We start from the raw sequence: 12,312 nt of genomic DNA, 5'->3' as shown, positions 1-12,312 counted from the left end.
GAAAAAAATCAAGCATCAGATGAGGCAAGAAGAGTGAGGAACAGTTTATTCTAAATAAAAGTTCTCTACTGAATAAGAAAACAGGGCAACAGATTACAAAACAGTGGCACTGCTGTATTTAACTTGTAATTTTCATGGCCTCACTAAGTTATATTACAGACCAGTATCATCCTGTTATTGCTATCCAAAATAAGTCTATTTGGCCACTCTATCCATGAAGATTTTAAAGGCAACAGGGTCTTGAAAGCTGAATCTAACATGTCAACTAAAAATCTTCTGGGCAGTACTCTAACCAGCTTCCAAACATATGGGAGAAAAGCTTACCTGGCCACAGTAAAATTTTGAGGTAGCCTAGAATTCATCGAGCTTCCAAATTTTTATAGCATTAGATTGGAAAGGCCTAAATGTAGCCACCTAATTTTTCCATCAGCACGGACGAATCCTCAGCTGCAACATGCTCTTTTAAATTGTTGGCAGGAGAAGATATACTAAAACTTCTACATAATAAAAAAAAAATCTACTAATTTACATGATAATACAAATTCTGAAATGAACTCTCAGTTGGCAAGTAGAAATGTGTATGGCAAAGCTGTTAACCCTTTAAGTGAAGATTTGGCCCACGTAAATTCTACCTGGGAACTTACTGCCTAGGGACCGGGGGTGGCGTCGACTGCTGGCCTTGCCCATAAAAACCTATACCGGGTGGCCGATAAAATCCTGCTGAAGTTGGCTGTGACTGCTGAGGCTGCTGCAGCTGTTGCTGAGGTGGCTGAGATGTCGGCCTACTCAAACCCATCGCAATATGTGGAGGCAACGGAGGTGGAGGTGGTAGAGAATATGCTCCAAAATTATACGGTAATACCCCCATTAATCCACCAGGCTGCACATATTGATTCACTGGTGGAGTTGAGGACAGAGATGGTGGCGCTGGCGGAGGTGGTGGAGCAAATGAAGCTTGACTTGGGTTCGCCTGCGAAACAGGTTGCCCGTTTACTGACTGTGCAAGTGGTAAACTTGTCAATTGTGGTTGTTGCATAGGTGTAACAAATGATGCACTAACGCCATCTGAACTGCTGACATCAGAAATAGGCATTGGCTTCTCAAGTTTCTGTCGTTTCTCAGGAGAGAATATGGACAATGAAGAGAACCCAGATGATTTAAGGCTACCATTCATGGAAGCAGCTTCTTCTGCAACAAGGGATGAAAGAACAGAGGTAAGCATCTGTGCCGATGATGTAGAAGCAGCCAACTTTGCAGCAACGGCGGCAGCAGCAGCTCTCTTGTTTTCCTCTTCACTGGTTTTAGGACCAGGAAAAGACGCCATAGCCTGGACAAGAGGGGACTGAGAAGAGATTATGTTTTGTTGAACCGAAGATAACTTAGTATCGGTCACATGTGTCATTTCTGTCAGGAGATCCATGGTAGTAGCTGAAGAACCAGGAACTGGAGTCGAAGTAAATCTCTTCCGAACATTACTTGCAAGCTCAATTTGAGATCGAGCAATCTGCAGATTCATAAGCAATAATTTCCAATCTACATGAGCAAACTGAAATTAGAAAATATCAAACTCTATAACGAATCGTTAATCGTTTTACTTCCCCGCAAACGAGACATTTAATATGAGATCTCAGTCCATGTGAATGGCAGAGAACAATCAAGTCAATACAGATGGATACAGTCAGCATCTGATATAGATTCATACATACTCATAAACATAAGATAAAATGAACAGATAAAGTGAAAACCCAAGTGCTCTTTCTCTCTAATTGATATACTGGGGGGAAATGAACAAATAGAGTACACAACCTAGTGCTCTCTCCCTCCCTCTCTCAAATAAAGAGACTTGAGGCATTAAATTCTTGAGTCTTGACCATGATATTTTTTTTTACGGATGTTACCCTTTCCAATTTATAAGACTACCTTGCAAGAAGCCACCTTATTAAGTCATATTCAGAAGGTTCCAACCGAAGTTTAATCTACTAATCCACTTTCATTAGAAAATGCACAGCTTAGAAATTTTCTTAATAAAAAGTGTCTAAAGTTGCATTAGAAATTTCCTTGATGTAGGTTCACAGAAAATAGAAAATTACAGTACAATTTAATTACTACAGCCTAAAATAGCTTAGCAATGACTGAGCAAATTGATATATCACGTTTCCATGATCGCTGTGAGAAAAGAAACTAAAAGTAGATTTCCCAAATGATTGAGCTACTAATTGTTTGAACTGTAATATTGATATCGAAACTCATTCATACCACATGAATAAGTAGATAAGTTGTGATGCTAGTGGATATGAGGAAAACAATAGAGATTTCTTTCTTCCCAGATGCCGACTCTAGCATTGAAATTTAGCATACAGCCAATCAAGCATTAAGTTCCAAAAACGAATTTACATTAGTGAAAAATATGAATGATTTTTACCGCTTATTAACAATGTTGGTCAACCAATAATATCTAAACGATGATACAAAAGCGGATTCAAAAGATCAACAGTTTTAAGTTTTCATTATTATTTGTAAGTATCTGAGTAATCAAATATCCTACATCAAACTTATGAAGAACCCCAAAATCATATGTGCCCACATAATTATACACTCCAAACAAGTTCATTCAGTCTGGTTTTCCTCCTTTACGTTTCTTGTCACGGTACTATTGTGTTCACTTGCTCAAGGGTGTCTTCACTCTGACTTAAATGTTACTAGGTGCACCAAAGTTCAATGTTTTGACATATCCAAATATCTTATACCATATTTCATTGTTTCAAGGTATAAAGGACATCTTGATCCACCTTCAAAACTACTTCAAGCCAACAGGTGATCCCAAACCTAAACTCTTGCTACTTCAAAAAAGAAAATATACAAAGTGGTCAATCTTACCTGCAACTGACTGCGAACTAGTTCCAGCTTTGATTCCTGTAATATTTCAAAGAGAAATCAACTTTATAATGAAAGTATCTCAATAATATAGAGGAGACTTGCAATCGGGTTAAATTATTGGGGGAAGCCAAAAAAGATGGAAGGAAAGTTACTTGGTCCTGAAGCGCTTCTACAAGCAAGGAAACCAAAGAAGCCCTAGTTGCCTCAACACTTTCGAGCTGCCTAATACATTCTTGAATTACATTTTCCTGCTCTTGAAGGTCATCCAGCAAACCAGACCTTGGTTGAGTTCCTAGTTTGGAAAGAAAGTACAGAGAGAACTGCTCTTATAGTACGTTTCAAGGAATAAGGTCTCACCACACAAACATAAAAAAACAGCAGGGGAATTCTATATACCAAAACAAAATAAGCCAGCGAATAGAATAACCACTGCATTACAATCTATCGAGAGAAGTAATTAGGCATTTTATAAGATATGTATGAACTAAAATTAGGGTTTGGATGCAATAATAATATGGGAAATGACCCATTGACTTGACCAATGTTCCAACACTCAAGTTGGATTGAAGATTTCTATTAATCATTCTTAGCTTGCTTACTAAGGTTACAAAGGTAGAATCTTTGTAATCCTTCCATGAATTTAGCCACCTGTTTATTCAGAATAGCTGGTAATGACTCCACTATAAAGCATTTCTTTCATAAAGTGCCTATCAATTTCTATTTTTATATTCATGTCATAATGGAAGACTACATATCGATTTCTCTTCATACTTTACTACTCTCAAATCTTATTTTAGCTATAGAGATATCACATGCATGATCCAACCACCCAGACTTCGAGTTCAGTCCTTATAAGAACATTTGCAACTGGATCACTGAGATACAAGTTTGTGCCAACACGATGAGAAAAGAAACAGAACTAGCCACTCATCTACAAAACCCTTAGCTAGAACTTTAATTGAGCTTTAAAAACAAAAATATTATTGTACACAATGTTGATTTTGAACTCTTGTTATAATAGTAATAATAATAATAATTCACAGTTCTAAAACAAGTTGTTGTTATTATTATTATTATTATTATTATTATTATCATCATCATCATCATCATCATTCAATCTTTAAAGGGAAAATATCTTTTCGGTGGCCCGGTTTCAAAAGGTTTTAAGTAATAAGATAAATAGAGACAATACAAAGCTTAAACGGAGAAAATAAAAACGTTCAAATACAAACAAATGTCTTGAATAGAATAATTAGCATAAGGCTTCGAGAAGAATGCCAAGAAGAGTCTAGAAGACCAGTAGAACCCAAAAGATCCATCCATCGAAATCGAATGCCTCAAAAAATCTTCTGAATGCACTATGGGCCAAACTCAAGGGGAAAATAGAGGGAGAAAAGTTAGGTTTCAAAATGTTACATTACCCAAGTTCGAGTGGAGCTCCTTTTGCAAAATCAATTTCTTTGTTAGTAGTAGTTTTATTTCCCCCTTTTTTTTAATTCATAAGTATCTAGGCCAGCTTATGCGCATGGTGCACCTCGACTCACAAGACAACTCGCCTGGCCCTACAACATGTGAGTGTGAAGGAAACTCATGGGATATTAAATCTTAGGTAGGTGGCCACCATGGATTAAACCCATGATCTCTTAGCCCTTTATCAAAGGAATGTTCCCTTATTTACCACTAGACCAACCCATGATGGTTATTTCTTTGTTAGTTGTTCTTCATTGTTCTATCTTGTATTTTTGGGCTTCTTTCTTTTGTATCATATTGTCTTTTTTCATTCCATTGGAAGCTAGTAACATTAAACATCTTTATTCCTTTTTCATAATGAAAAGTTTTTGGTTTTTTTTTAAAAAAACAAAATAATAATAAAAATAATAAAGCAGCATCGTGATCTAGCTTTCTAGAGTTTAGTTGTGTCTTCTATGAGGTAATTAGATTGTCTTACATGAGGCAAAGTTTTATTTCTTTGCTGGTGATGGTACTTCCAAAGCTTCTTTTCATGGGAGTTCACGCAGAGTTCTTTGTGTAATGTGCAGAAATGGTTTGAAGATTGGGAGTTTAATGGAATCTATCTATTTGATCTTGAGAAGCTTTCTTTATGGGCCTAAACATCACTAGATTCCTTTTCCAATCTTCTAAGCAATCTATTGTTCCTTCCTCCCAAAGATTCTACATGATAACACACACCTCCGCCAACTACAAGAAACGACCTTTCTCACGAAAAGACGGATGGAGGAGGAACTCTCCAAACCCAACAATAATGTCCCCTTAATGGGCAAGCACAAAACCAAACATCTTGGACAAATTCCAGACAGATTGCACAAATTTGCATTTTAGGATGTAATCTAGGTCCTCCTCTGCCTTCCCACAAGGAAAACAACAAAATGAGCCCAATAACAACGATATCCTCCTTGGAAGCCAATCCAAGGTATTCACGTGTCCATAGAGAAGCTTTCTGATAATATTGCAACAGGTTGCCTTAGGGTGGATTGTGAAAGATTTTTTTGGTTGGTTGGGGGTCGATTCATAGTTTTCTTTGAAAGGCTTCAAGTAGCGTCCAGTTTTTAGTATTTGGTGGATACCTAAATCATCATATCAAAGATCTGACTTCTTTTTCGAAAAAACCTAATCTTGTTGCCGGTACCCTAGTCGTCGTCACTAGAATAACCAATGTTGCCAAACTAGCCTTCTTCCTTAGGCAAAGTCGAGCATCACCGAAAAACCTAGCAATTTGATAGTCATAGATCTCAAGCATCACCATCACTACAATTCAAAAATCGTAAAATTGCAGACCTCCAGATCTTGAGCCCTTCCTCATCATGGTATCTTAGCGCCACATCGCTACTTGCTCGATGTCACTGTTGTTGCCTCCCTCGAAGCTACCTCCATCGCCTCGAACAAAGTTGTCGCCGCCGTGATCTCGGCAAGTCTGCACGAAGTCTTCACTGTAGTAACCTCCACACAATTTTCTTGTTTTTTTTTTGGTTTCCTTCGTTGTTGATAGTTACCACCGTCACCATCTTCCCCAGTCATCGTCGCCACCATTGTTTATAAACTAATTGAAGTTTTTTTTTTCCCTCTCTTTTACCAATGTCAGGTTTAGAATCTCGAGTTACCAGTTTTCCCTTCACCGAGGGCAACAATACTCAAATAACATGTGACAAAATCAAAGGCCCCAACTATCTTCAGTGGTCCTAATCTGTGATGATGTTCATATAGTCACAAATGAGAAGACTATATCATAGGTAAAGCAACTTCACCCCAACTCAAAGATCCAAAATTCTCCAAATGGAGGGCTAAGAACAATCAAGTTATGAGTCGGTTGATCAACTCCATGTCTAATGAGATCAGGGAGAATTTTCGCTTAAGAATAAACTGCCAAAGAAATTTGGGATATTGCTTGATATACTTTCTCATATAAGGAATACACTGTTGAACTTTTCCAGATCAAGACTACTCTCCAAGATCTCAAACAAGGTGATGTATTTGTTACAACTTACTACACCACTTTATAACTATTGGCAACAATAGAATTTAGTTGAAACACATGAATAAAAATGTTCTACTAATGGTAATCTCTTTTGAGAAATTGTGGAGACAGGATTTTCAAGTTTCTTGTGGGTCTCAATAAATCTTTGGATTAAGTTTGTGGTCGAATCCTCAATATTAAGCCATTATCTAGTTTTCGAGAAGCTTTTGCTAAAATTTGTAAAGAAAATAGTCCAAATAGGATTCAAGAACATTATCATTCAAAGATAATGTTCTTCAAGTCTTATCTGGACCATCTTTGAAGCCCATGACTCAAAAATTATGGACCAATGCTGTCAAAGTTCTACTTGCTGAAATTTGGTTCGAAAGAAATCAGAGGGTGTCCCATTATAAATCTCTTTAATGGTCAGATCGCTTTGAAGTGACAAGAATCAATGCCTCATCTTGGTGTTCTCTTTCTAAGCTTTTTTATGAACTTTTCTATCTAAGATATTTGTTTGAATTGGGGAGCGTTCATCTTTTCTGTTTAATCATGACTTTTAGGATGGTTACCTTATGGCTTTTAGCAGTTTTATGTCTTCTTTTGAATATTTTGTATCCTTGTATTTTGAGCAAGTATTAGTCTCTTTTCATTATAGCAATGAAAAGTTTTGTTTCCTTTCAAAAAATGAAGAAAGTCAAAAGCAAGTAATGTTGGAATCAATGGCACATCCTGTTACTTCAAGTGGATCTACTTTCATTTCCCAACTAGATCATCCACATGATTCAATCACTCTTGCTGCTTGAGGTAAATCTCAATCATTTGGTAAGAGTTGATGATGCAAATGACGACCATGGTGTTGACTATTGTTATAGACTGGGACATGTCAAAGACATCTGTTGGAAATTACATGGAAAACCAACAAATAGGAAGCCAAATGCCACAAAATCAGATCACGAAACCGATGGCAATGTTGCTGTCTCTAAAACTTCAAGCCAACAACCAGTTACCAAAGATCTATAGGACATGTAAGCAACTACTAAACAAAACAAATCAACATTCAGTATGTGGCTCTGGAAATGAGCAACAAGGTATCTAAAAGCCCTTACTTTCCATATTGAAACCCTTTCATCATAACGAATAGTGGAATCTAGAGTGTCATATCATGACAAGTGATATACCTTTATTCTCATCTTTTTCCCTTCATACACCCTTTCTTATGATATGTTTTTCAAGTACGGCAAGGACAGACTAGTGAATGACAAGAAGAATTCGTAGTCATGCCATAGGACCAGTCAGATGCTTTCACTCATTATTTTCATGTTTTAAACGTCAGCCTTGTTTGAACTCAGAGTTCTGATGTTCGTTTAACAAACATTTTAAGAATTTTTCTGGTGTTCATTTATGTTTTTTTTTCCGGGGGCCCCGAACTAAGGTTTTGATTTAATTGAATTTTCATTCTCTTAAGGTTATTTACTTAATAAAACCAGTTGATTTTAGCTCCGTTTGTAAAGAGTTTATTTTAAAGTTTATGCATGCATGTGATAATGGCCCTATTAATAATCTTAGAAAGTCGGGTCGTTACAGTGGTCAACCTTTCCATTCAAATTGTTGATGGTACACCTACTAGTAATAGGGATCAGAAGTATTCAAATTTCAAGCTCCATAACTCTTGAATTAGTTTTATTTGTGCCAAAATTTGAGTATAATTTGTTGTCCATGAGTAAGTTGAATAAGGACTTGAACTATGAAACTTAAATTCTTTGCATATTCATGTATTTTTCAGGACTTGGGATCAGTGAAGGCGATTGACAATGTTGAATTATGTGTCGGTTGTATCTTCTCAACACAATGAGTCCTCCACCAACATAATGCAATAAACTTGCAGTTCAATCTAATCATAGGTTTGTGTATGTTTTCGAGTCTTTAAATAAAGATAGTCTTGTCATGATGTTGTACTATCTCTTGGTCATCCCAACTTTGCCTACCTTAGCATTAGTTCCCTAATTTATTTCTCAATAAAAAGACTCAGTTTTTTCATTATGAAATTTGTCTACTCTCCAAACACACGTGTCATTTTTTCACCTCATATTTACTCTCCATCTCAACTGTTCTCTCTTATCCATAGAGGCATTAAGGACCTTCAAGAGTAAAAAAATATCAATTGACGTGGTTTCTTCTTTTCATTGATGATCCCACATGTTTAATTTGGGTATTCCTTATGAGAGATAAATATAAAACCAGCCAACTATTTACGGTCTTTCATAAAATGATCCAAACCCAGTTTCAAACCAATATCAAAGTACTTAAAACGGACTATGCTTGTGATTTTTTCAACTCTACTCTTAGTCCCTATCTTCAAACTCATGGTATAGTTCACCAAAGTTCTTGTGTTGATACAACACAACAAAATGTAGTTAAACGCAAAAAACGTCATGTCCTCAATATATAGCTCGATCCCTAATGCTCACTTCACAAGTTCAAAAACTTTTAGGGGTGAAGCTTTCCTAAGTACTACCTATCTCATAAATTGATTGCCCTCCTGCGTTCTAAACTTCAACATATTGTTATACAAGTTACTTACACTGTATCCTACCTCTCATCTCATGTCTCCTCTAGCATCTTTCTCGAGTACTCTCCAAACAAGAAAGGGTACAAACGTTATCATCCACTAAATCACCAATTCTTTCACATTCTTTGAAAAAGAGTCATATTTTTCCAGTTCTGCAACCTAGAGGGGCATTATAATCTCGAACCACATAATTGGGACTATATTCTTGACTTCCCTTTAATCTCATCCTCCAAAAATTCTCCTCTACCTTATTTTGAGCCAACTCCCATATCTACCTCTGAGCTTGAACAGCAAGTTTACTAGTGAAGAGCAAGACAACCTAAGAGGAATGAAATACGATCTTCAAGTTGGCAAAGCTAAGATCTAAACCAAAATCCCAATGTCTCTAGAACAATACATGCGAAGTCTGAAGATGATATAGACAAACCTATTGTTGTAAGAAAAGGTGTTCGCTCATGTACTCAACATCCATTTAGTAACACTTACCTTATACTAATCAATCACCACTTTTAGAGCATTTTTTTATATCACTAGATCAGATACAAGCTCCAAACACTTTCCAGAAGGCATTACAAAAACTTGAGTGGAAAGCGGCAACTTAGAGTAGTTGCAGGCTCAAAAGAAAAATGGGACATGGGTACTTACAAATTGATCCTCTTGTAAGCACACAATTGGATGTAAATGGATTTTTTCAACCAAACACTAACCATATGGAAATATAGAGAGATTCAAAGCGCATCTTATGACCAAAGGATTGACCCAAGAGGCCAAGCTTACGGAATTGACTATCAAGAAACCTTTGCTTCAATTGCCAAGCTAAATATAATTCAGGTACTTCTCTCTATTTCTACACATCTAGATCGGCCATTATTTAAATTTGATGTATTTTCTTTTCCCTTTTGAAACGAAAATGAAACTTTTCATTTAAGAAATGAAAAAGAGACTAATGCTCAAAGTACATAGAAACAATGAGTACAAATGCAAATTCAAAAGAAATACTAAGACATCAACCTTCTAAATGAAAAGACTAAGCTAGAAAGACAAAAGCATTCTATTTCAACTTGATGTACATAACTCATTTTTAAATCATGATCTAGTGGAGGAAGTGCACATGGATATGCTCCCAAGATTTTTTTTTTAAAATGGAAACAAGCCTCTTCATAAAGATAATGAAATGAGACTAATGCTCAATGTATAATAATAGATAGATACAAAAATACATAGAGCTAAGGATGAGCAAGTGCACCCAGGCATCTCAACTAGGTTGACACCCCCTTAGCACCCTCATCATATCGTAAATAATTCTAACACGCAAATAGAATCCGAGGACAAAAGAAACAAGAACAAACGAGAACAATACAACACAAAAAAACTTAAACTGGAAAAATAAAACCATGCCAATTGAAAAATAAGTCTTGAATGGAAAATTTTCAAATGGCTTGGAAGAAGTACACCAAGATGAGGCAATTAGTTGAGCTCCTTCAAAGCGATATACTCCTGAGATTTAAGGACAAATATACTAGAGGAAAGATATGTGAACTCAAAAAGTCCCTTTATGGACTAAAACAATCACCTCAAGACTATTTGAAAAGTTTATAAATATATTGAAACAAGATAGCTATACTCAGTGTTAATCTGCTCACACCCTATTCATCAAACATTCTCCCCAAGTAAGATCACTATGATTATGTTGATCCTTAGGTTATTAGTTATTGACTACTATTGTTATTTCATTTCAAACTCTACGATTTTATGTCTCGTTGGATCTTGAAAAATAGTCTCTTTACATTATATCAATGAGAAGTTTTGTTTCCATTTCAGAAAAAAAAAAGAAGAAGAAGAAGAAGAAGAAGAAAGAAAGAGAGAGAGAGTAAGATCCCTATATTTCCTATCGATATTTTGAATGAAATGATAGTCGAAGCCAATTGGTATTTGGTCTAAAATGCACAAGCCACCTACTTTTCCTTGATTTTCATATATTTGAGTGACACTCGTTGCATTCCTCATACTTCATTTAGGGAATCCTTAATCCATGAAGTGCATGTTGGGGGTCTATCTTGTCATTGAGACAAAACTTTCATGTCTCTAAAGGATCTAGCCAACATTTGGGCCTTTATACATACCTATTCCCATATCTATTTGGGAAAATCTTTTGATAAATTTTTTTCATTCCGGACAACTCAATTAACCCTACAACATTTTTAGGTGTCAAAGAAACTCGTAGGATATTAAATACTGGTAGGTGGCCACCATTGATTGAACCCATTATCTCTTAGTCCTTGATCAAACTCATGTTCTTTGTTTACCATTAGGCTAACCTATGATGGTTCTTTCAATAGATTTTAATTTAGCCTTCTGAAACTCAAAAGGGTTTTGATTATGAAAAGTTTATGTTCATAGTTGTTCTTTATATGGGTGTATTTGTTGTTCTGTACTTTTCTTTTTTACTCCCTTTAGGAGTTTATATCCCTTGAACTTTTGGTCTTTTTATTATATCAAATGAGAAGTTGTTTCTTGTAAAGGGCATACAAAATTTTTTCCAAAAAAAGGTCCAACAAAAGCAGCAGCTACACATTTGGATTAACAAGATACTTGATGACTTGAGATTAGGGCTCTCTCCTCTCTCCTCTCTCCCCTCTCCCCATTCCATTTATCCCCGTTCTTTCTTTCTTATCCAACATGTTCTCCAGTAACGCTTGCTCCGACCTCACTGCCTTACATCTGAAGATCCTTAATTATGGAAGTGGAAAGTTGCAAGATTAATGATTCCTTCTACTGTATTTGGAATGACTCCGCTTTGTTTTATGTGGAGGATATGGAAGCCAATTAAATTCTCAGGGTATCACCCTCTTAGATGAGTTGGTTCGTCGACACCATTTCCAAACTACTTCAAGGTCCCAACCGTTTCTTCCTCAAAAATGGGTGTGACGATTATGGTGTAATGAGATTATCAAAATTCAAATCAACTTCAGTTTGGATCCTAAGGTGCATCATTTGGCCTACTTCTGGTGGTCGTAACTATATTCATGTTCACTCGGGAGTATCACAGAAAGGATGGAAATCCTTTTATGTAATGCTAAGAGGATTCTTGAAGAAACAGAAATCTGAAGCAATTGCATATTTCCCAGCATATTAAGCCGAATTCTTCTTCATTGATCAAGGGTAGTTCAGGGTCTTCTTACTCAAGTGCTCAAGGTTCAAGTTTTGCGGAGATTGTAAAGAATCAAGCTTCTTCCAAGTCATCTGTTTTGGTATCATTAAAACAGAAGCATCTCTTCAGAGCATAAAAGTAGGCAGTCGATCCCCTTTGTTTTAAGGAGAAACAGAGTACGGATGCATTCTGGGTTATCAAAAATTCAAAAGTTTTTAAGAAAGATTTTGACGATTTATG

The 12,312-nt window shown here is 36.2% G+C and overlaps 1 protein-coding gene across 1 annotated transcript in view; it reads right to left on the bottom strand.

The window, feature by feature from the left end:
• Positions 1-44: 44 nt before the first annotated feature.
• Positions 45-12,312, bottom strand: part of LOC120090923 (uncharacterized) — a 43,910-nt gene continuing 31,642 nt past the window's right edge. The window contains exons 6-8 of the mRNA XM_039048615.2: positions 3,030-3,169; positions 2,878-2,913; positions 45-1,504 (exon numbers count right to left, since the gene is read on the bottom strand). Of these exons, the coding sequence (XP_038904543.1) occupies positions 641-1,504; positions 2,878-2,913; positions 3,030-3,169 (1,040 nt within the window). The 3' untranslated portion in view covers positions 45-640. The remainder of the gene's footprint in view (positions 1,505-2,877; positions 2,914-3,029; positions 3,170-12,312) is intronic.

The sequence above is a fragment of the Benincasa hispida genome, chromosome 11 (genome assembly GCF_027475165.1).
Source record: "Benincasa hispida cultivar pf3 chromosome 11, pf3_genome.v1.1, whole genome shotgun sequence".
NCBI lineage: Eukaryota > Viridiplantae > Streptophyta > Magnoliopsida > Cucurbitales > Cucurbitaceae > Benincasa > Benincasa hispida.
The sequence above is the reverse complement of the archived record's forward strand: the minus strand, read 5'-3'. Positions and strand labels throughout refer to the sequence as shown.